We start from the raw sequence: 25,223 nt of genomic DNA on the forward strand, positions 1-25,223 counted from the left end.
CAGTATCTGATCAATTCCCTGACACCAGTACGCCCGGTTCAACTGCCAGTCTTGACTATGAGCTGTAGGTCTTCCCTCGTTCCCTACTCCCCACATTTCCTGTCTCTCTTCAGCTGCCCCATCAATGAAGGCAAAAATAACTAAGAGGACAAATCTGAGTAAGTTACCTGAAAGCCAGCTCGAAAACTGATCCTCCGCTGTCATTGCATACAGCAAGAGTAGGGTCATCTGTGAACTGGTGACATAGAGACAAAGAGATGCATTCCTTAGTGTGCCTCACATTCAGTACGTTGTTTTTACTATTTAAAGGTGTTTCTGCTGAAAGGGTTGAGGAAGTGGAAGCACTGGCTGTAACCACAACTAAATACAACATCAAAAAATCATGAAAAAGTATGTGTCCTTGTCAGAGAGAGAATGTGTGTGTGAATTTACCTTCACATGTAGTATAGCTGTCCCTGGAGGGTGGGCATCATTGATCGTTCTCAAGAGCTTTCCATTGGCAAGATCCCACATCGTTATCTAACCCAGCAGACATTCAGAGGAACAAAACGACATGTCAAGATTTAACCAGAGTTAGGTTCAACCCCAGATTCAGAAGAGCTGTCCAAGAGACTAATGCACATCTGAGGGGGTCCCTACAGTCAATGTGAGCTTTAACAGCTACACTACGGTCTCTGTATGTTTCATTTAGGAGCTTTAAAGGGGCAGTGTGGATGGATAGAGGGAGGGGAGGATGGATGGATGAAAGGATGAAAGGATGCAAATAAGTATGGATGGATGGATGGATGGATGGATGGATGAAAGAAAGAAAGAAAGAAAGAAAGACAATGGATGGATGGATGGATGCAAGGAAGGATGGATGGATGGATGGATGGATGGATGAATGGATGAAAGGATGCAAATAAGTATGGATGGGTGGATGGATGGATGGATGAAAGAAAGAAAGAAAGAAAGAAAGAAAGAAAGAAAGAAAGAAAGAAAGAAAGAAAGAAAGAAAGAAAGAAAGAAAGACAATGGATGGATGGATGGATGGATGGATGCAAGGAAGTATGGAAGGATGGATGGAAGGAAGGAAGGAAGGAAGGAAGAAAGAAAGAAAGAAAGAAAGAAAGAAAGAAAGAAAGAAAGAAAGAAAGAAAGAAAGAAAGAAAGAAAGAAAGAAAGAAAGAAAGAAAGAAAGAAAGAAAGAAAGAAAGAAAGAAAGAAAGAAAGACAATGGATGGATGGATGGATGGATGCAAGGAAGTATGGAAGGATGGATGGAAGGAATGAAGGAAGGAAGGAAGGAAAGAAGAAAGGAAGGATGGATGGATGGATGATTGAAAGAAAGAAAGAAAGAAAGAAAGAAAGAAAGAAAGAAAGAAAGAAAGGCTGGAAGGATGGAAGGACTGAAGGTACAATGGAAGGATTGAAGGAAGGATTGAAGGATGGATGGATGGATAATGCAAGGAAGGAAGATTGGAGGGAAGGATGGACGGATGGATGGATGGAAGGAAGGATGGATGGATGGATGGATCGATGGATGATGAAAGAAAGATGAAAGAAAGAAAGAAAGAAAGAAAGAAAGAAAGAAAGAAAGAAAGAAAGAAAGAAAGAAAGAAAGAAAGAAAGACAATGGATGGATGGATGGATGCAAGGAAGTGTGGAAGGATGGATGGAAGGAAGGAAGGAAGGAAGGAAGGAAGGAAGGAAGGAGTGGAATGGATGGATGAAAGAAAGAAAGAAAGACAATGGATGGATGGATGGATGGATGGATGGATGCAAGGAAGTATGGAAGGATGGATGGAAGGAATGAAGGAAGGAAGGAAGGAAGGAAGGAAGGAAAGAAGAAAGGAAGGATGGATGGATGGATGGATGGATGATTGAAAGAAAGAAAGAAAGAAAGAAAGAAAGAAAGAAAGAAAGAAAGACTGGAAGGATGGAAGGACTGAAGGTAGGATGGAAGGATTGAAGGAAGGATGGATGGATAATGCAAGGAAGGAAGATTGGAGGGAAGGATGGACGGATGGATGGATTGAAGGAAGGAAGGATGAATGGATGGATGATGCAAGGAAGGGTGGACGGATGGATGGATGGATGGATGGATGGATAGATGGATGGATGGATGGATGGATGAATGGATGGATGGATGGATTGATTGGCACAGCATTAAAAGCAGACTTGACTGGCATTAAAACCTGGCTATGCAAAGAGTAAACTTCCCTGAAAGCACTGAAAATATTGAACTTTTTCATGATATTGTAATCTGATAGGATGAACCTGTTCATATAAGACTCTGAGTATTCACCTGTCCTCTGGCAAATCCACAGAGAAGTCTGGAGCAGTCATGGTTGATGGTCAGAGCAGAAACAGCCCCGAACTCTGCTCCCGTTGACTTGGTACCCAGACAGAGCCTCAGAGCCTGGTTGTTATCTGGAGAGGAACATGAAGAATACATGAAATGCTCAGTCAGGAGTACAGAGGACGAGTAAAGGTGAACACAGGTAATCCATAAAAAAAAAAGGTGAGAATGGTTCATTAATCAAAATGAAAAACTCAAACTTTTTCCATGTATGGACTTTAAAGAAAAAGAAAAGGAATAAATCAGCACATAAAGATAATAAACTGGCACGAAATGAAGAGCTGGTAAACCAATGTTAAAGCTTCCAAACAGCTCTTTGTAATCAGGCAGCACAGCATGCATCAAAATAAGTAAGCCAAATAATGGGACATGATTGGTGACGCCACTCGGAGCCAGTCAGGTTGAACAAAATGGAAACAAAAAGCAGTGGTGACCCATCGAAGAGGGATGTTCATACCTTTTCCTGCAAAGGCATCATTTAGTCAGCATTACAAAAGAGACACATGTCAGGCCTGCAGACATCTCCCGCCAAGAGTTCTGACACATTTAGCTTCTGCTTGTTGAGACCAGAGACCGTAAGGTGAGGTTAAACCGTTAGCTTCTGTAGAAAGCACTATCAAAGACTGGACTAGTGCAGGATGTCGAGGATATCAGGTTTCCAAAACTAACAACAACACTCGTCTACATCAGCTCAACCTGCTCACCTGTTCAACAACCTCAAAGCCAGTTTATAAAATGTTGCAGAAAGAACAACTTTATCCTACACAGTTGAACACGAGAGACTAAATGTACTTGTGGGTGATAAGGTTGGACTTACCAAAGACCAGAGCCAGACCATGAGACGTTCCCACAGCAATCACACCAGAGACCGTCTGAATACCAACACAAGAAAAGACTTAGTTCAGTAGTGATTCCAGAGAGCAAGTACAAAAATAAAAGGTGAACATGAAGACCATGAAAACACTGACTCCCCCTGCACGATTAGTATTTCATAAGCAAAGCAACTAGTGCTGGGCGATACTGAAAAAGATGTCATCACGATAAATATCAAATCAGTATTTCATTTAAATGTAAAGGCAGATTTTTGCTCCTGAGTGAAAGTTGAAGACAGTTTGTTAGTTTGTATCTGGATTTAGTTTTCTGATGAGCTTCTTGAATCCATCATTTCTGACGCTGCTAACAGGAAGCAGGTCTATTGTGTAAGATGAGATTTTTGTGAAATTTTAGTTTGCAGATTCTTATTTTTCTCAGGTTGAGGTTATTTGCATAATTTGATTTAAATTCAAAACAAATATATACAATTATGTTCTGTGTATCAGTTTATAGAGTATTGTTTTGAGTTGTGCTCTCCCCTTTAAGATTACTAAGGGTTACAGGCAGAGTGTTGTTGTTTCCCACAGTGCAGTGAATGCATCATGGTAATTCAGTGTTCAGTTGTCCTGCAGTCACGGTGGACATTAAACATGTTAGAAATGCACAGCAGAAGTTGTCTCTGTGCTCTTCCTCTACCCACATCCTGAAAGTATATTTAATGAAGTGTATGAAGTTAAAAGTTAACACAGAGTCGACTCAGTGTCAGACTAACGACTCTGCTTTGAGCTGCTAGGTTTTGAGTTTTCTTCCTTGCCACTGTCGCACGTTTCAGCCGTTTACATTCCGCTCCAAACGTCTTTAAGCCCCGCCTACCTCTCACCCTGCGACATGATTGGCTGTTAATTGCAGTCTTCTTATTTTGTCTAATGTTGGGTGGCCACTAGCGTCTAAGGCTCATTAGTGCCCCCCTTTCAAGTGGTTGGGGGGTAAAATTACAGGTTTAGTTATATCAAATTTTTATTGAACATTTGTTATATTCATATTGAGAAAAATTACATCACGATAATTATAGTTATCGAATTATCGCCCAGCCCTAACTGAAGTTAACATGTATAAACACTATAATAACATTGCATATTGTGATATTCCCTGCTTTTCTACCTCATCTTGTTTACATTTTTCAACAAAAGTAAAAAAATGTTCTTCAACTTGGATGTTTTAAATGCTAAAAAGGTGAACCATTAGTTTGATAGTCAGGTCGCACATTAGAGTAAGTAAGTAAGTAAAAATGTATTTTTAAAGCCCTTTTTAAACGCTTGGTTACAAAGTCCTTCACAGACACAAAAAAATAAAACAAGTAAGATAGAAAGAAAATACATCTGCAGAAATAATCAGACAAAGCAATAGACAGACAACTGTAGAAATTAGATGGGAGGTTCTATGAAGGCTTGTCTGTACAGATGTGTTTTCAGTAGTTTCTTTAAGCTGTCAACAGACTCTGCAGACCTGATGAGGGAGCAGGTTCCAGAGGGAGGGGGTGTAGATGGAAAAAGCATGGTCACCTTTAGCTGATCTGAGTGGACGAGGGGTGGAATAAGGGACGAGGAGTTCGGGGGCGAGACCATGCAGAGCTTTGTATGTGGTTAGAAGGATCTTGAAATTCTGAATTTAATGGGGAGCCAGTGGAGTGATGCAAGAACAGGATGATATGGGACTGACAGCTGGTTCGAGTTAGTAATCTGGCGGCTGCATTTTGGATTAACTCTAAGCGGTGTAGAGATGATTGACTTAGGCGGGTGTAAAGGGAATTGCAATAATCTAAACGGGAGTCAAGGTTGGAAAGAGAAAGCATTGGTCTGATTTTAGCTACATTTCTGAGCTGCAGGAAACAGGACTGGATGAGTTTGGTGATATGATGGTCAAAAGTCATGTGTTGGTCAAAAGTGATTCTTAGATTTATTGCAGTGGAGTGGTTATTTATTTTAATGGGCAAATAGACTGTTGAACTACAGTGGTGAAGGTGTCAGGTCTGATTAACAGTATTTCAGTTTTATTTGGGTTTAGATGGAGGAAGTTTAGAGACATCCAGGTACAGAGGCAGAGAGTGCAAATTCAGAAACAAATACTATATTTCAAAATAAACACAAAGGAAATCTGTTATAAATTTACAACAAAAGACGAATGATTTTACAGGAAATGCTTTCACTGGAAATGAAATTCACTTTTGCTTTGATGAATAAATACTCACTATCGCAGTGGGCAGTCCAGCATCAACCTTGTCCTGGGAAGGAAACACAAATATTTGGTATCCTTGAAACAATCTTAAAGCATGTGTTTAGAATTACAATTCTAAAGATATGTACTAAGGAACAGACTTCAGTTACATGTCTGCCAGGGGAGAAAGATCAAGGAGACCTGTGTTTTGTGTACATGTGTGATATTCTTACGGCAGCAGAGACGATCTGTGCGGAGATGCCCTTCAGCAGACTCTGGCGAAGAACAGACCCATGGACTGCTGTGTTTAAATCCAATGTCCTCCTCTTCCTTCTCATATGAGGAAAACCAGACATAAACACAAACATACACGGAAACAGATAAGACATAAACACAACAAAGACTTTACAGGGTTTCTATCTTGAACATGCAAAGACAAAAATGTAAAAAGAAGTGATATAAATATTGTAAATCTTCTGACTGACAGACAAATAGGCAAACTCATGCTTGGTTGTCTTGGTTGTTACTTTAGGACGTATACTAATTCATCAATAATCAGCACTGAGACTGGAGGACCTCTGATCTGGAGTCTACAGTGAGTACCAACGACTGTTAGTCATCTAGATAAGTTGTATAGTTTTTACTCTTGCAGGTGATGCTCTGAAAAATGAGACCAGTTACAGAGCTAAAGTAAACTGCTTTTAGGATTTGTGTTTCTCAGGATGCCCAGGAAAAAAGAAGCCACACGTCTCATCCCACTTGTCAATAAGCTGCCTAACAACCTTAGATATAATGCACCATAGAGGGAAATTATCACACAATGCTCAAAGATGCATTTTCAGATTAAACTGTTGAATTGATGTTTAGTGTGTGCCAATACAGGCCATGGCATCACTTTATTCATCCCACATCCAGTCTTAGTAGTTGGGGATATATGTATTATGTACTGTGCATTACACCACTGTTTTTTTTATGTGTGTGTGCATTTGTACGTGTGTGTTCATGTGTGTGTGTGCTCATGCCGTTTAAGGTGTGCTGGGTCTCCACTGTCCGAGCTGGCGAGAGATGAGGTGTCACAGGAGTAAGCATCGATGTTGTCTGTGTTTAGTACACAGGTGTCTTCCAACACGAATGGTTCCTCCTCGTCCTCTAGCTACAGACACACAGGGGGGAAAGAACACACACACACACACACACACACACACACACACACACACACACACACACACACACACACACACACACACACACACACACACACACACACACACACACACACACACACACACACACACACACACACACACACACACACACACACACACACACACACACACACACACACACACACAAATACACGCACACACAGAGCTTAGTTCTGAAGTATTCATTTTGTAAAGGACAAAAAAAACTGCTAATCAAGGATGCAAAACACCAAATTTGTTTATTTTCACTTGCCTGGATGAAAAATCCTTCTGTTTTTCAAGTACAGATTTTTTTAATTGAATACATTTAACACATGCTGAGAGGTCTGTTTGTAGAGGCTCAGAGATCTTTCTCAATGAGAACATTTCTGCAGAACTGTTCACTTAGGGAGCAGACCATGACATATGTGTGCACATGTTCACTGCACTCTCCTTCTGTTTGCCTGCACAAGCACATTTCTGATTGATACTATGCCACTGACCAAATTTCCCAGAGGGATCGATAAAATATTATCTTATCTCATCTTTCAGCTTGTGGCATGCGTGACAAGTGCTAATTTTGTATAGTCGTCAGTCTCTTTAAAAAATGTTCTCCCTGACTTTCACCAAAACACACCGCTGCTTTTTGCTGATCTCCAGTGCATTCAGACTAGTTCCAGCTGCCCTGGACCATGAAGCACGAGTGTCCCCCCTCCCGGTCCCCAGTTGGCCTTCTCTCACATTGCTCCTCATGATTAATTACGATTAGGCCTCCCTTTAGTACACATGTCCCCACTTCCTAAATCAACCAAGGAGTGGTTTTGGTCACTGACACCATACCAAGATGATTATCTGTCAGTGTTTCCAGACTCAACTCAACTTTCAGTATAGAAGCCACAAAACACTTTTATCAGAGCACTTTTACTTTTCTTCTTCTTTGGTTGTTTTGGAAAGGGGCCTTTTCTTCTGCACTAGATTGATCTGATACAGCGCCACCACCACATCAGTGTGAAGCCAGAACTTCAGTTAAAAATCCTCTGAGCTGCCGTAGACGTCCTCCTGCTGCGGACGATCTGGACTCCAGCTGATACGGACGTGCTGGACTCCAGCGGCAACAGCTTCTACGACTCGTCTCATCACTATCACCTCTCTCTCTTACTCCCCTCTATCTGTCTTTCCAGACCCAACTCAGTGGAGGCATGATGTGTGTCTAACATGAGTCTGGTCCTGCTCGAGGTTTCTGCCTGTTAAAAGGAAGTTTTTCCTCACCACTGTAACTAGCTAAATACTGCGATGTGCAATGCTCATGATGGATTAAGGTGGGGTCAGACTGAGTCTTATCCCTGTCTTGGTGTTGGGTCTCTGTTCATAATTTGACATAGAGTGGTCTAGACCTGCTCTGTTTGTAAAAGCGTCTTGAGATAACGTTTGTTGTGATTTGGCGCTATACAAATAAAGATTGAGATTGAAGTTGAAAAATGACAGATTCACAGAAAACAGCGTTCTTCACGAAGACACTCAATCTAATTTTATTATGCAGGAAAAAACCCTTACATACTTATCTTGCAAGACAGTTAATCACCTTGATTATAAACATGATCAGGCTTTATAATCTTGAGATCACGTGACATGAGAGCTGGTCACACCCCTGATATTTGGTTAACACCACTAAAACTGCATGAAGTCAACAGATGGCAGAGTGTTTGGCAGTTTAACAGTCAAAAAGAAACTCATACTTTACCTCATTGAGGATGCTTTCCAGAGTCGGAGGTGTGTCTACTTGGGGAATATCGAACTCCTTATCGTCGATCTTAAAAAGGATGAAAGAAAGATAACAGTCAGGAAGAAGTCCATCTTTCTCTGTGCAGATTTACAGCTTTAAAGGAGTGCAACTTAAGTGACTAGAGTTCAAATCTACATAAACTCCAAGTACAAAGATCTTATTGTAAGATTGAGGAAGTTTGATTTGAATATATCTCAGTTATCCTCATCTCTCAGAGCTGAGCGTACTGAATGAAAACTACTGCAGCTGCTGAGATATTCTCCATCTGTCTCCAGCACCTACACGTCACATGATGCAGAGGCAGGAGGCGATCTCTGCTTTGACTCTCCTCTCTCATAGTAACTATGACAGGGTGACATCTCGTGGTATCAGCCTGAATTACAACACAGTCGAGGAGGATCATGCGCTCAAGTTCAGGCTTTAAATGATAATATAGTGCGAAAACAGGACAATTCATTACAACGGAAATTGATATTGAATTGGACAAAAAAAAGTGCAATGAACTGATGAATCATCCTAATGCACAGGAAGGCATGTAAAAGAGCAACAGCAATCTGTATAACCTTAGTCCTCACACCACCATCCATGAAGTACATTGTGGCACTTTTGGCTGATGTAGACGTCGTACAAGAGCAGCCAGAGAAATGATATAATGTAATGTAATGTAATGTAATGTAATATAATATAATATAATATAATATAATATAATATAATAGAACATCATATCATATAAAAACATACAATATAATTTAATATAATAATGATAATAATAACAACAATAATGATAATAATACTTATTGTAATAATAATAAGTATTATTATAATAATCATAATAATATGTATTATAATTATAGTAATAATAATCATAATAAGTATTATAATGATAATAATAATAATAAAAATATTAATTATTATAATAAGTATTATAACAAGTATAATAATTATTATTATGCTTATAATAATAATCATAATATAATTGAATTTGAATCCAGCAGTGTCCTCCACACCAGAAAGAGATCAGAGCAGGATAACATCTACAGGAGAGAAATACTTCATAAGACTGCAGAAAGAGAAGTTTGAACTGGGAAAGCAGCAGAGCTCGCAGAGATGAGACGACTAATGATGAATTCAGAAAGCACCACTGAACTCCACGCACAGCATCAGACAGAGGAGGAGCAGCATCTCTCTCTGTCACAGAGACAATGTGCCTGAAGACGACCTTTGTATATCACAGGGCCGAGGAGCACGGACAGAGATACATGTGCATGTGTGGAACATGAGATTATCCGGCTGCTGGAGAAACACACCAAAAAAATGGTGTTTAGACAACCAGCATCTCAGGGTCAGGGAGTCTGAGTGTGTGTGACCCATAGAACAAAGAATGCATGGATCATACGTCCAGTACTGTTTGGAAGGGTTAAATATCTTGAGACAGACAGCTTTGAGGATTCCAGGGAACAATGGGAGCAAGTTATTTTAACCGATGGAGAAAAAACCTTTAAAAAATGCTTTAAAACAAACCCACAGGAACTATCCTGCATTTAGAAGGACTGTTTCTAGAAAAAGCTAGAGCCATGCATCAGTCCAAGTGGATCCACCCAGCAGAACGGGCCCTTTAGCTCACTGAATCTGAAGCTTTTCTCCACCACACTGTGATAAATGAACAGAAACAACTTGAATACACAGTGATGCCATGTGTCCCAGCTTGCAGAATTTCTGGACTGGATTTTCTTTCAAAAGTTCTTGGGGTTGAGATCAAACCTGATCCCATTTTGATTATCTTTGGGATGTCGGAAGGCTCAGGAATCTCCAAGTTGCTCAACAATGTCTGCTCACTGCTACGAAACTGAACCTCCTATTTTAAAGAAGAAAGAAACACCTACTCTCAAACCGTGGATCACTGCGATGACAGAAACACTTCATATAGAGAGAATTAGATTTATTCTTAAAAACAGACATGGCACCCACTGATCTCCTTTTTGCAGAGCTGGAACAATAAACTCTGTGCGCATTGTCAGGTGGCTCCTTGGGAGGGTTGAAGGAGGGTGGGGATGGTATAAGTTCTTGCTCTGCTGTTAACTTCTGATGAAGACAGTCTCTCCTGATGATAAGGAATGAATAATCCACCTCATTCATACTATAGACTGTGAGATCAGGCCTTTGAAATGTACTGTTATATGAAAATATGAATGTCTATGTGGAGATCTTGTGTTTCCTTAATAAGCATACTGAAATAGAAAAACAGACAATCCCTCAACCTTCCTGGGAGCTACGAATCAGACACCAACTTCACTGTTGTGGTGCGCGCTCTCGGGAGACGCACGCTCATCACAGTGGGCAGGTTTCTCTCGGCACTACACCTGACCCTGCCCTCACATAAATGACATGATGTGTAAATCTGAAACACATCAGAGTAGCATTGTTATAGCATTTACACTGAACCCTGGGAGTGACACCGCCGCTGGATGAACACAGGCTATAATAACAAGGCTGAAGGCTGCAGGGTAAATCACGTGATTGTGCTCACACACAGCGAACATGTTGTCTGAAACGTTTATGAATTAAATCAACCTTAAAGAATCAGAAAAGATGTTTCCTAAAGTCAGAGAGAGTCTGAAAGCTTTCAGGGGAAACCTCACGTTAATGCGCAGCAGCTCTTTGCGCACCAGAGTAAGTCATCTAAGAAACATCTAATGACATAATCTCACATCTAATCTCTGTTTAGTACACCATCACAATGACAATGCCTCACCGCTTCCACCTCCATCAGGTTGAGCTGAGAAGAAGCTGAGAGTAAGCTGTGTGCGTCTGGAGACTCCGACATTTCTGGTTAGCATGATCACAAGTCAACACAACTTCTTCTTCGTCCCTTTTCTAACAGGAGTGTTGGTTTGAAAACAGCCTTTCTGTGCAATACCGCCCCCTGTCGGCGTGGAGGACCAGAATGCTCACTATTAATTTATTTCTGGTGAATAGGAAGTGCGATGCAAACTTTTAAAGGATGAGACACTTTTACAAAGCTGGAGACAAATTTACATTTAGGAAAATGTTTCAATATTTTATAAAACAAAATGACATTAAACACTTTTACCAAGAGCAAAACAAATTCACATTTAAGAAAACAAATTTACTAAATCAGAAACACTTTTCCAAGTGATGGAACATTTTTACCAGTCCTGAAACAAACTTACAAACCGCACATTCTGGCGGAAAGGGAATGTACCAGTGATTTTCAAAATAAAAGACGTCTGAAATATAAAAATGTTCACAAGCAAGGAATTAATATACAGGCCCTGACAAAAGTTTTGTTGCTTATCCAAGTTATATGAACAACAAATAAGAACTCTACTTGTAGGTGATCAATTGGAATCAGAAATGGCTTATATAAGAGGCAAAGCTTTCTAAATTATACTTATTATACCATAATCAAGTTTTTTATCATTCATTGAGTTTTTTTCATTTAATTAGGACAGAACGGTCAGATTTTGCTTGGACAAAAGTCTTGTCCCGTACAAAAATAATGCAGAAAATAAACATACTTTATTTTGAATAAACAAACATACTACAATAATATCAGAACATAAAGTCATGGTGCCTTGGAAAAAAGAATTAAAGCTGGGGTTGGTAGTCAGATTTAGATCCACTTTTTGTTATACTGGTTAAAATGATCTTTATGTCCCGATGGTAATCAATACATAATGTGTTCTTAAAAAAGAGTGAAAAAAGGTGCTACCTACAGCCGGAGTAAACCTGGGAAAACACCAACCAATCCCTGCCATCAGGAGCCAAATGATGAAACCAATCAAATCCCGTCCTGCCGTTCTGCCCGCCTCCTGCAAAGCGTACATTTCATGTTTGTTTGTGTTTTTAACTTTCACTATGAGAATGTTTTGGTGTTTTCTTACCGCTGAGTGAGACATGAGTTGACATAGTGCAAAACACAAACCATGTGCTGAGGACCGGTTTTGAATCGGTCACCATCATATGGTCACGAATCAGCGGCGCTCGTGCATGTGAGCAGGGGCGTCGTTTTGGAGGAGCTCATGCTACATTCAAATTCATGCTAGTTTTCCGTGACTGCCAACCCTAGCTTTAAAATATATTTCACATTGACAATCCTGTTTCCACTCAAATATTAAGATTCAGACTGATAGACCTCAAAATATGTCTGAATAAAAACCATTGGAAATTTAGCTTATACTTTTATTTTGATATTCCAAATAAAGCTGTGATTGGCAGGAAACATTTTGAATCGTTCTCTTATCAGTATAAGTACACCCTGGGAGTGGAATTATCAAGACACAGGTGCAACCAAGGGGCAACCTCCAGTCTCAAAAAATGAAGCCCATGCGGAAGTGTTATAAACTGCAATTTATCGAGAATCCGCTTGGGGCTGGCTGCAGAAACACCGGAAACCACATACACACCAATTCAAAGAAGACGATCTTTACAGCAGAAATAAACATGTTTACAGCCTGGCTCAAAAAACAGCTTGGCTCTATGTAACTAATTTCTCTATCGGCACACACTGTACGGGGGGTGAATTTTTGATATAACGCTAGGGATCAGAAGATATTAAGATTACAAGTTTTTGCCCAAATAAGGACATGACTGACTTGATTGACAGGCGGGAAAACATAGCTGTTGGTGAGGAGGCTCAAACCCTGCCTCTTTACGTCACACTATGCCTGGTTGAGTTCCGCATTACCAATATGGCTGCCACCGACGATTGGCTTCAAAACAGCTCTCAGGAACAGATGGGTGACGACACGGATACTACGTCCATTATTTATACAGTCCATGGGTGCAACACATTGGGGTAATCAGGAGAGTAGGAAACACAGGGGAGCAGGAAGTCAATGTATCTGAAACAAGAGACAAGGGTCAGTGACAAAAAAAAAACATGACGCACACAGTGGTGGTTCTAGACCAATTTTACTGGGGGGGCCAGGCTGGGGACAAGGGTGTTGTCAGAGACACATTCAACCCTGCCAAAAGAGACTGAGAAGGGCGAGGACCAGCTGAGAACAAACTGGCAAAACATCAGTGCATCCTTATATACTAGACATATATACTACTGTGTACTATATCAAAATGCAGACTGACAGCAGCTGTTTGACTGTTTACACTCAACATGAGTCCCTTAGCGCTCAAAGCTTTTTTTATTGTATAATATTTGTTAAGTGTGGAGGGGGGGCCACAGGGGGGTCTAGGTTCAGTTTTACAGGGGCAGTGGCCCCTCCCCAGAACCGCCACTGGACTCACAGGACAAGAAACATGAGGAGAGACAAATCAAATAACTTAACCCTGGAGGTTTGACAAGGGTGAGCCATGAAAGATGGATGTTTCCATCTTTGTGGAATACAGGAAGTACTTTTTTTCTCATCCAAACATGCTCCAGCTATCACGCAGGTTATTTTCTATATTTTTGCACTGTAATAAGAGACTCCAGTAGAACTGTAGAGGATTCATAATGCTTATAAATACGTTTTATTTTAGTTGGTCACTTCAGTCAGTAATTATCCTCCATGTTAAACCTCGTGCAGCTCTCCCCTGTGCGCGTCTGCATCTGTCTTTGCTTATGCTCTAAATTTTCACCCTTATGTCCTGTAAAACATACAAAGACAGTTTTTAGTTTTCTCAGCAGCTATTTGAAGACTTGTTTTTTTTTTTTAAATATAGCTGAAACTCAGACTTTCAGTTTCAGGGAGGTCTGATTAACAGAAGCGTCCAATCAAAGGCTGCTCCTATGTATCGGTGCATGTTGCTCCTCTTATTCCCCTCCTCTCTCCTCTGTCCTCTGTCCTTCATCCTCTCTTTGGCAGCTTTGGGATGCTTCTTGACATAGCAGACTTAAAGCTTCTTCTGGTTTGACAAAGGAAATGTCATTTTGGAGCTTTTGTGATGGAAAGCAAGTGTGCACACACTTCATGTTGCATTCAAAGAAAATTAGAAATTCAGACTGTTCTTTCTCTAGAATACACTACAAACTCTGCAGCTGCTGCACACCCAACTTTAGCCACACTATGACATGCGCTGCACCCCAGCGTGCAGGAAGCTGTGACGGTCCACTTAATTCTGCTTGAGAAACTAGAGGAAGAGTCGAGTACAGGTGATATAACCTCCCACACCAAACAGTAGCCCACTGCCTTCTCTCCATTTATGACATGAGCTACCTTAGACCTGTCAGAGGGATAAGAAGAAGGCTGCTGGTCACATACAAGAAAACACTGAAGCAGGAAACAACCACATGAACCCAAATCAGCAAGGTAATGGAGGAGGTACAAAAGGGTCCCTAATGAAAGGAGGGGGAGTCTCACTGCTGGAGTATTCAAAGAGGCTAAAGGAGTCTGAAAGATGAGCTGATTGAGCTGGGACTTTAGGAGCACAGCATTCAAGCTGAGTCCTCATAAAGAGGCCATGATTTCATTTAGCAGCTGATCAGTTTTACCCAGCAGGGGTCCTTGGTTCAAGACAGCTCATTGAATCCAGTCTGGGTCCTTTGACTCATACGGGGTAAAAGGTAATGAACAGACTGACTGCAGAAACTAAAGATTGTCTGAGATGTTGAAAGCAGAAATCTACCAGGCGTTGGTGAGTTGCTGAGTTGAAGCGGAGGCAATGAGGGTTACATGGAAGGCACTGTAGCAACAAAAGAGCAGAAATAACAACAGTTTTAACACAAGAGAACACTGCATGAAGCTTGAAACACCTGAGAGAGACTTGATACCGCAGAGAAGCAAGAACTGGCAGCTTCCAGGAGCCAGGGCTGGACTCACTGCCACTGATGAGAGACATAATTGGGCTGTTTTCAAAATCGCCTGCTACATACTACCCATAATTGCAGTATACAGTAGGTACTACATACTGCGTCTGAAGGTAGTTTGTAGTATGTCTGTTCTGTTGGATCTGGTCTGCAGGATGCTGGGTCAGGTGTTGCTGGATTTTCGGTTTTAGAAAGCAGAAGTAAACAACGACCAAGCTGACAGATAAACTGCTTCTTTAGCATCACTTATGATTTAAAAAGTTAAGAAGTGGTTTATATGGAATTTAATAATTTTCACGGCACCTAAAAACTGAGTGCCCCCGTCATATACGGACAAAGAAGAAGCAGAAAGTTAGCGCTGTGCACTGTGGGGAACAGTATGCAAGACAGACTGGTCCGATGCATACTGAGACATGTTCCCGAATCAGTACGACATCTGGGTAGTTTTGGCATACTGCAGATTTTGCTCTTGTTCACATACTACATCCTGAATTTAGGCCAAATCAGTACATACTGCTAGTGTAGTAGGTGGTTTCAAAAAAAACCATAGAGAGGAGACCTCCACCAGCCACTTCAGGACTTAAAATAACACCACACAAATACAAAAACAAACCTTGTTCAAAATACAAACTTGGGAAACAGGAAAAATACAAACAAAACACAAACACAAGACAAGAGTCCAAACCATGACAAGATGCAGCATGAAGATCTAAGAAAACAAGCACAGAGAGAAGATATCAGTAGACCATTGGTTACTTTCAGCAGTGCAGTCTCTGTGCTATGGTGGACTCGATCCCTGTAGGCCACACTTTGACATGTCCTCTTTATACCTACAGGTCCATAAAATGTTATGTAGGGTTTAACAATTTTATTACTTTAATGTTTTATATTGATTTGATTTTATTAATTGTATGTTTTTTTTTAATTATTATTATTTATCTACTCAACTTTATTGTTATGTTTAGCCTTTATTTAAGACTCTTATCCCTCCCCTTTTTTTATTTATTTATTTTAACTATTTATATTCTTAATGTTAATTTGATGCTTTAACTGCTTTATTGTTGTTGGTGTGCATTAGTCTCTTTTTAAAAAAAACATTTCTGTTTTGTTTTTTTGTTTTTTTTAATTTAATAATTCACCAATTAGTGTGTAAACATGTAATTGATACAGACATACTAACAAGTACAAACTTTACAAAACATAGAAGGACACATTTAAACACTTGTGAAGAGAGAGAAAACAGAGGAGAAGAAAGGGGGGGAAAGGAACCCAAAACAAAACAGAAAAAAGAAAATAGAATAAAATAAAACAACAAACAACAACAACAACAACAACAACAAAAAAATACAAAAAGAGTAAATACATAGAGGGTGGGTCTGTTTGGGTGCATTTTAGGAAATTCTTGCAGAATGGGTTTGGTGTTATGTAGTTTGGTTTTTCTTTGGACTTGATTTGATTTGTTTTGTGGCATTATTTCACCGGCAACAAGACAGATTTGAGAACTATAGAGTATGTTTAATAGAATTCTTCGAGTTGATTGTTCTGTTGGGCTGATTGTTGCTCCATTGATATGTGTTGTGTTAGGAGGTCCAACCATTGTGAGATTTTGATTTTTTTTCTGCTTTTCCAGTTTAGCAATATTGTTTTCTTGGCGATAGTTAGAGCCACAAGAAGGGGTGTTGTGATTTGTGTTGAGTCTGTTCTGAGTATATCCAAATTGCCGAGTATGCATACAGAAGGGGATAGTGGGACGCTACAGCCAAGGAATTGAGTTCATTTAGTGGTTACTTCTTTCCAGAAATGTTGTATGGGTGGGCAGAGCCAGAGTGCATGGAGGTAGTCCTCAGGTTTATTGAGTGTGCATTCGGTGCATATGTCTGATCCTGTATGTCCTATTATGTGCATTTTGTGCTGTGTGTTCTGTGGATGATCTTGTATTGTATGAGTCTTAGGTTAGTACTGGTGGACATGCTGAATATGTTATTACAGGTTTTGTTCCAGAACTGGTTATCGTGTCGATGTTGAGGTCTTTTTCCTATTTGTTTATTGGAATATGAGGTGTATTGGTGGAGTCAGTGGATGATATGAGTTTGTACAGTTTGGATAGTGGTTTATTCAATTTTGCAATTTTATTGATGTTGTCCAGTAGTGGGTGTTGTTCCAGGTGTGCGTTAGAAATGTCTATTTTTGACTTGATTGAGTGTTTTAACTGGATGTACTGTAAATATTGTTGTTTTGGGATGCCATAAATGTCCATAAGCTGTTGGAATGTTAACAAAGTGTTGTGGTGAAAAATGTGATTGAGGTGTGTGATCCCTTTTTTTTTTCCCATTCTGTGCCTGTTAGTGGTAGTTTATTTGCAGTGAAGTCCGGATGATGCCAAATAGGTGTTAGTGTGGTATAAGTCTTTGTAAAAAAAAATTGTTTTTAGTTTTTTGATAAACAAAGCTTGATTGATTGATTGATAAAAATGGTATTGGATTATTTTCAATATAGGTGGTACAAATAGCACTAAATGTATCCTTGATATATCCCACTTTGGTTCCAACATTTTATGACGAGCTGTCATTATTAATTGATTGATATTTAACGATTTACTTAAAATTGTATTTTTCTAATATACTGTATATCAAATAATTTAATTTACCAGAGTAGTTATGGACAAATTTCACACACATATATACTCTACTTCCTAAATTGAACTATTTGTTATTATTATCATTATTATTGTTTTTGTTGTTGCTGTTGTTAATTTTTTGAGGGTGTATATGTAATGACCTCTTTATAGATGTGTAATGAATTATCATCACAATCATCGCTATTATAAGCCTAGTTATCATTATTTATTGATTTAATCAATTTATTTGTATTTGATTTAATTTATCTATTTGTATTTATTGATTTTATTTCATTATTCTCATTTATTCATTTTTTTAATTTCTTTATTTTTATTTATTCATCGATTTTCTTTATTTGTATTTATTCATTGATTTAATTATTATTTTTTATTTATTCATTGATCAATCAATTCATTGATTTAATTTATTATTATTATTATTATTATTATTATTATTATTTATTTTTTTAATTAAAAACACATATTTTTGGTGTGAATGTTTGTGCATCTCCTCCCATCTTTTTAATTATTATTACTCTCACTACCTAATTTCTTTAAAAAGGTGCTCTTGTTCTTAGTCGGAGAAACAAACCAAACATGCAATGAGTGGTTTTGTAATTTAGGCCTGATTCTGATTACATTACAGCCATTTGCCCTTTCACCATTGCAACACACATTTATGACATTACCAGTCTACAAACTGTGGTTTTACGATGTTAAAAGCATGACAGAACACGATCACTGAGGGGAAATGAGTCTATCCGTGAGGGAAAGGGGACAAGTGGACGAGGAAAGGAGACAGGGACGCAGCTAGATAGTATTGGTACGCGGCCAGCAGTATTCCTTCGACTCTGTTAACCTCCATTCACAGCCACACAGTAAATAAAAGCATGGAGGCTCTCGGGATCTAACACTGAACAGCGGGGGGTAAAGACACTGCCGCATGCGCTTTCCCCTCATCAAATCCACCAGGAAGGAAACACGGAAGCGATGAACCTTTGAAGTGTTGCACTGAACTCGTTTTGCGTGGAAAAGGGGGATCGGAGCTGGCAACAGGAGCGGGGCAGCCCGCCGTGCCGAGCATGAAGCGGACGGCTGGAGTGGCCAGGCACAATGGCCTCGTCTCTCCGTTGGGGAACAACAACTCTGGGGCTTCCAGCATCGTCTCGCCTCCCCAGCAGAGAGCGACTTGTATCTCCTCCTGTGCAGAGACGGGGATCGGCGGGGGGATGGACGGCCTGCTGGATTTCTCCAAAGGCCCTACTGTTAAAACCGAGCTGATATGTAAATGGATCGACCGAACTTCTTCCAGACAGAGGCTTGGGCGGACATCCACATCCGTCTGTGACCAAACTTTCAGCTCCATGCACGAGCTGGTGGACCACGTCACCACCGAGCATGTAGCAGCGGGGCTGGAGACCCTCAGTCATGTCTGCATGTGGGACGAGTGTATCCGCGGAGGGAAGGCGTTCAAAGCCAAATACAAACTCATCAACCACATTCGCGTGCACACCGGGGAGAAGCCTTTTTCGTGCGCATTCCCCAACTGCGGCAAGATGTTCGCACGCTCCGAGAACCTCAAGATCCACACACGCACACACACTGGTAGGGTATTATGATTCTGTGACTGCAGACAGCAGAGCGCTGGGAGACCAGGGCCATTATTACACAATAGTCTTAAAACCCGTGTCACCCGTCGAGACAGACACCTCTGCACAGGAGCAGAGAATAAAGAGGTGAACACAGATTGCTCCCAGTCGGTTAGGAATCCCCTCCATGTTTACGGAAGCTCAGCCCAGTACCAATTCACGTCCACCCTTCATTGCGCCCTTGTTTCCTAGTTGAAATGAGACTGCAGCTCAAAAGCCATGCAAGGTGACAGGAAGCAGTAGGATGTCTGGATAAGTGCAGGAGGAAATGTGCATCTGATAAACACCACAGAGATCAGAATCAGAAATACTTTATTTATCCCTGGGGGGGATTCAGTTGTTATAGAATGTCTTATACACAGTATGAAAAAGTCAAATATTAATAGAAAGAAGGAATAAAATAAGATAAATTGGATTAATAATAACAATAATAAGTATATACAGAAGCACAGAACAGTTAGAGTTCGCTATGTACAAAAGTGCTGGGAATGAAGGTATTATATAGAGGAGGTTGAAGTGGCAGGGATTGCTCAGAGTACAGAATATAGTTCAGTCAGAGGGAGGAGTTGTAGAGTCTGATGGCCACAGGCAGGAATGACTTCCTGTGGCATTCTGTGGTGCATTTAGGGGGGATCAGTCTTGCACTGGTTCTTGGATAAAAGGAGACATGCACAAAGATAGGATGTTTATTGATCCAGTTTGTATCAAATAGTCTAGAGCAGGGGTTCCCAAACTTTTGGAAGACATCTTACGACCCCCCATTTGTGTCTTGCGACCCCCCAGGGGGTCCCGACCCACCCTTTGGGAACCCCTGGTCTAGAGTCTATTAACAGTGTTTCCAAATGAGTAACCTTATTGTCACTCTATTTATAACAGCAAGACTGAGCCTGCTTCATGTAGCGTTTATACATCTGAAACTACTGGATGGATCACGTTAATAAGTCTTATTTCTCTTGAAAGAAGCATTACAATATTTAATTTGTGAATTATTCCTATGCATGTTTTTTATTGTGTTTCACTTCATGACAAGGAAGATAGCCTTTAAATATAACTTTAATAGAATAGACTGAAATGATGATACAGTGATGGCAGGGTGTAGATGTTACATTCTGTAGCTATAGGACACTAAAAGACAAAACAAATTCAATTTATTTCAAAATACTTTATTATCCGTGGGAGGAAATTAAAGGGCCAGAGAGCAGTGGTATACTAGTTAGGTCAGTAACTGCACAGCAGCAATATGTACATTCTGACATTCACATATACATCTCAAAATGTAGATTTAAATTAAGATTTAAAATGAAAATAAAAAGTGTGGGGAATGTGCCATGTTATGGTAGGATAGAGAATAGATTAACTACTGCAAACATATACACTACCACAAAAAACAGCAGAACTGTGAAAGAACATATATGGAATTATTGAATGAAAAAAAAAAGTGTTAAACAAAGCAGAATATGTTTTAGATTTTAGATTCTGTAAAGTAGCCCCATTTTTCCTTTGTGGTGTTGTAGCTGTGGCTTTGTCTGGTGATATTTGAGTATATTCATGTTGTCTTGTGTTCTTTATTTTAAATTGTGTCAAGGACCCATGAAAAGAACCTGATTTATCCCTCTGAATAATAGTTAACAATAATATAATACAACATTTGTATTTATACAACACTTTTAAAATACTCAGACACTTTACAGATCATTAAGGCACACATTAAGAGACACGTTAAGAAAAGATTCAATGGTTATAACATCATGAACAGTTAAAAGCAGCTCTGAAAGGAAATGTATTTTATAATTAATTTGTATTTTTAATGAGAACCTCTTATTCAAGGACCATATAACCAATCACAAAGGTTCTTATTGGAAAACAAGTTCAGTTCACCGACTCAGGGAACATTTGTAATGCAGATTTCTTTTAGGAAAGATTTCTGCGTAATCACGGCCTTTGAAACCTCTTTTAGAATAAAGCCACACACACAAAGTTCAGAGTTTGGCTCTCAGCAACATTTAAGAAGTACTGCATGTGGCAGAAAACTCTGATGTATCCTTTCAGCTGTCCCAGGGGCCGTTCCGAGCCTGTCCTCATGTCCAGTGTGATTTATCTGTTGCAGGTGAGAAGCCGTTCCAGTGTGAGTTTTGCGAGCGGCGATTTGCCAACAGCAGCGACCGGAAGAAGCACTCACAGGTCCACACAGCATCAAAGCCCTACGACTGCAAGGCTCTTGGCTGCACCAAGTCCTACACCCACCCCAGCTCCCTGCGGAAACACATGAAGGTTCACGTCAAGTTGTCACCTACCTCTGAACCCCAGGACCCGTACGGCTTGGTCCCTCATCAACTCGAACAACCTCATCAGGCTCTCCTCGAGCCCCTGGATCTGAAGATTAACCGTCTTTCTCCACCCTTCGGCAACAGACACATAAATTTCCCGCTTCTGTCTCATCATGAATTGAATATTAGCTCAGCCAGCGAAGTGGACAGTAAGCTGCTGCTGCGTAGCTCGTCTCCAGCAGCGATGCCTCTGGATCTGTCTTTGTCTGGCCTGAAAAGTCAGCTGGCTCAGAAGCATCAGAGTGGCAGGACCCCCAGGCGGAGCCAGCGCTCAGTAAACCCAGCCTTACCTCACTTGTCTAACATTAAGGAATGGTATGTCTGTACCAGGACTACAGCACCACACTATCCTCTTCTTCACCCAGACCACATCAAATCAGAACCTAGTGATGATGAGGAGTATGTCACATAGGATGGAGGAACTATTGAACTCGAGTGATGAACAGGCAAGCGAGCTTTTCTGTGGAATCATAGTTGCTGTTATTTTCTGGGACCAGCAGTTGTATGATTTAACATCAGTGTCCATTTTCAGAAGGAAGATACCCGTGGAGGTTTCACTTCTACTCAAAAAAATAAAAACTGTCTGTGGACCAAAAGCGATCGCTTAGATGTTTCTAGAAGGGTGAAGAGGAAGTCCATTTTTCTTGTAAACAAAGCAAAAATGTTCACAAATCACTGTCAGCTACCTGTCCTGAACTTAAAGAGCATAACATTGTAGAAATGGACCAAGGAATGTACGTAACTGCTTTTGTTGCTGTTAAAGAATAGGAAATGATTCACGTATGATGACCTTTAAAGTGAGGAAGATCTGCCGGGGTGAAAAAGCAAGTTCAAGGGCTAACATGACTCTGATAGAAGCGGTTTGTGTCAACCTGATTGGTAGCTCAGCAGGTCCACAACAGCAGATGCAATGGGTATAAGCAGGTGTGAGATCTGAGTATGAGTTAAACAAAGGAGTGTACAGTGACATGCAGTTACAAAAAGGTTTGGTTCTGTTCTCAGAGAAGGGTTTCTATGCCGTTTGGAGATGCCATAAGTATTGTGCTTGGAGGAAAAGTTGAGCCTCTACTGACAAAACATTTATAGTAACGTGTTCAAAAGTGTTTCATCGGATCACAGTCGACTCTGCAGCCGTCAGGTTAGGGAGAGTGGGACATCTTTGTACTAATTTTCAAATCTTAACCTCGTCATCTCTAAAGACATTTCAACGGATAACTCACCAGCATTTGTTTACACTCCATCTTTTTTCAATTATTTGAGAATTATCATAAATGTCATACCTGTATTACTTTTAACAGTAGAATGTGTATTAAATTATGGAAATAACATGTTGTATTTTCCCTTTGATCAAATGTTGCAGCCATGAAAACGGTTGTCTTGAAACAGAATATATCGTGTAAGGTTTTGGTAAAATGATAAATCTATGTTCAAATCTGCTGCACTGAGAATACTTTAAATGGTTACTACGTTACTTTACCAATATACATTATACACACACCCCAGGTCTGTTCAAGCTGGATTTGAACCTGGGAGAAAACATAGCAGAGGATTTACCTGAACTGTCTCACATACTCGGCACAGCATTGCAATGATGCACAACCACAGAGGAACTTTTTAGTCTCACAGTTTTGTAAGTAAGAAGAGCAACGGACAATACGGCTGTGACAATAAATGTATTGAATGAAACCCTGTTTTCCTTGAGCAACATGACGGATTTAAGAGATGTGTGTACCTGAGCAGGGCAAGGACGAACCTGTGTCATTGAAGTATTGATTCTCAAAAGCAATAATCTCTATATAGAGCTTGAGCAAGAAACTGCCCGCACCAAGTGTTTGACGTTTGTTGACGGTCTTGGGTTTTAATTCTGTTACGTGATTTGGGATACACTCCACTTGACCTCTGGTAACCTTGTGTATATAAATGGTGGACTGACACCCATTGCATACAACCACATTTAAACAGCAGAGTAAAACCATAGACTGTATAAATAATGGGCGTAGTATCTGTGACGTCACCCATCTGTTTCTGAAGCGCTGTTTTGAGGCTAATCGGCGGTGGAGGCCATATTGCTGCTATTGAACCATTGTAATGTAAAGAGGCGGCCTTTGAGCCTCCTCGCCAACAGCTACAGTGTTCCCACCTGTCAATCAAGTCAGCTGTGCCTCTCATTGGAAGACTCGTAATCTCAATATCTTTGTTATGAAAAAATTCACCCCCCGATCGAGAAATGAGCTATCCAGACTACACTCGTCTTTTGTAAACATGTTTATTTCTGCTGTAAAGATCGTCTTCTCTGAATTTGTGTGTATGTGATTTCCGGTACTACCGGAGCCAGCCTGAACCGGATCCTCGATGAAGTGCACTTTTTAGCACTTCTGCATTGGACTAATATTTGCCGCTTGAGTAAAACCCACATCCTTTTAACTGAAAGTCAAGTTAGATACTGCTTTCTAAGCTTGTCACTCCAAGTGCTTCCAACAGGTCCAACAGGCATGTAAATAATCAACCAGTGTTCCATCTGCAGGATTATTTATCACAGAGAAGAAGTATCCAAGTGTATGGTAGCTAAAGCAAACCTTTTGATCCTATATGGAAAGGTTTTTTGCACTATTGTGAGGAGAAAGGGAGTTTGATGCAGTTTCAAAACAGATTTCTGACCTCCAGGTCAGACACCTATATCTCGTGAATCAATTTGCCCTCAAGTTAACAAGAGCAACATTAAATACACACTACCAGTCAAAAGTTAGGAAACACCTTCTCGTTCAAGAGTTTGTATTTATTGTAATGATTGTGAACACTGTAGATTAATACTGAAGACATCAAAACTATGAAAGAACATATATGGAATTATTGAATGAACAAAAAAGTGTTAAACAAAGCAGAATCTATTTTATATTTTAGATTCTGTAAAGTAGCCCCCTTTTTCCTTCATGACAGCTTTGCACACTTTTGGTATTCTCTCAGTCTGCTTCATGAAGTGGTCTCCTGGAATGGTTTCTAATGAACATGAGCCTTGTCAAGAGTTCATTTGTAGAATGACTTGCCTTCTTAATGTGTTTGAGACCATCAGTTGTGTTGTTCAGAGGTAGGGTTAGTACACAATGGATAGCCCTATTTGACTACTGTTGTAATCCAGATTATGGCAAAACCAGATTATTTCATAGTTTTGATGTCTTCAGTATTAATCTACAATGTTGAAAATAATTAAAATAAATAAAAAACATTGAATGAGAAGGTGTGTCCAAACTTTTGACTGGTAGTGTACTCGGCTGCAATTCATTTCAAGCAGATAAACTTAAATGTAGTGTTTTTTTATTCTATATTTGTAAACTCAGCCTTTTGATTTAGCTACACTGAGACCCAATCAACGTGTGTTCGTAACTGAGTGAACAGGAAGTGAAATTAAAACTAATAAGCTACACGTGACTTCCACCAGATCTGTTCTGGTCCATCTCTGATCCTCTGCAGTCCGGCTCCGTGCTCTCTCGTCCGTCAACACCAACCGGTTGTGTTTTCAGAACGCAGCACG

At 40.1% G+C, this 25,223-nt stretch overlaps 2 protein-coding genes across 2 annotated transcripts in view; one reads left to right on the forward strand and one right to left on the reverse strand.

Annotated features, from left to right (window-relative positions):
• Positions 1–11,218, reverse strand: part of vps8 (VPS8 subunit of CORVET complex) — a 50,132-nt gene extending 38,914 nt beyond the window's left edge. Inside the window, exons 1-9 of the mRNA XM_034681871.1 lie at positions 11,088–11,218; positions 8,294–8,362; positions 6,391–6,521; positions 5,602–5,698; positions 5,403–5,435; positions 3,159–3,213; positions 2,288–2,412; positions 433–519; positions 168–235 (exon numbers count right to left, since the gene is read on the reverse strand). Coding sequence (XP_034537762.1) covers positions 168–235; positions 433–519; positions 2,288–2,412; positions 3,159–3,213; positions 5,403–5,435; positions 5,602–5,698; positions 6,391–6,521; positions 8,294–8,362; positions 11,088–11,159 — 737 coding nt within the window. The 5' untranslated portion in view covers positions 11,160–11,218. The remainder of the gene's footprint in view (positions 1–167; positions 236–432; positions 520–2,287; positions 2,413–3,158; positions 3,214–5,402; positions 5,436–5,601; positions 5,699–6,390; positions 6,522–8,293; positions 8,363–11,087) is intronic.
• A 7,324-nt stretch (positions 11,219–18,542) lies between these two features.
• zic2b (zic family member 2 (odd-paired homolog, Drosophila) b) lies at positions 18,543–23,380 on the forward strand. The gene is made up of 2 exons (XM_034682790.1): positions 18,543–19,323; positions 21,475–23,380. Exons 1-2 carry the CDS (start codon positions 18,801–18,803, stop codon positions 22,104–22,106), a joined length of 1,155 nt encoding a protein of 384 aa, XP_034538681.1. The 5' UTR covers positions 18,543–18,800; the 3' UTR covers positions 22,107–23,380.
• The last annotated feature ends 1,843 nt before the right edge of the window (positions 23,381–25,223 follow it).

The sequence above is a fragment of the Notolabrus celidotus genome, chromosome 4, assembly GCF_009762535.1.
Source record: "Notolabrus celidotus isolate fNotCel1 chromosome 4, fNotCel1.pri, whole genome shotgun sequence".
Taxonomy (NCBI): Eukaryota; Metazoa; Chordata; class Actinopteri; order Labriformes; family Labridae; genus Notolabrus; species Notolabrus celidotus.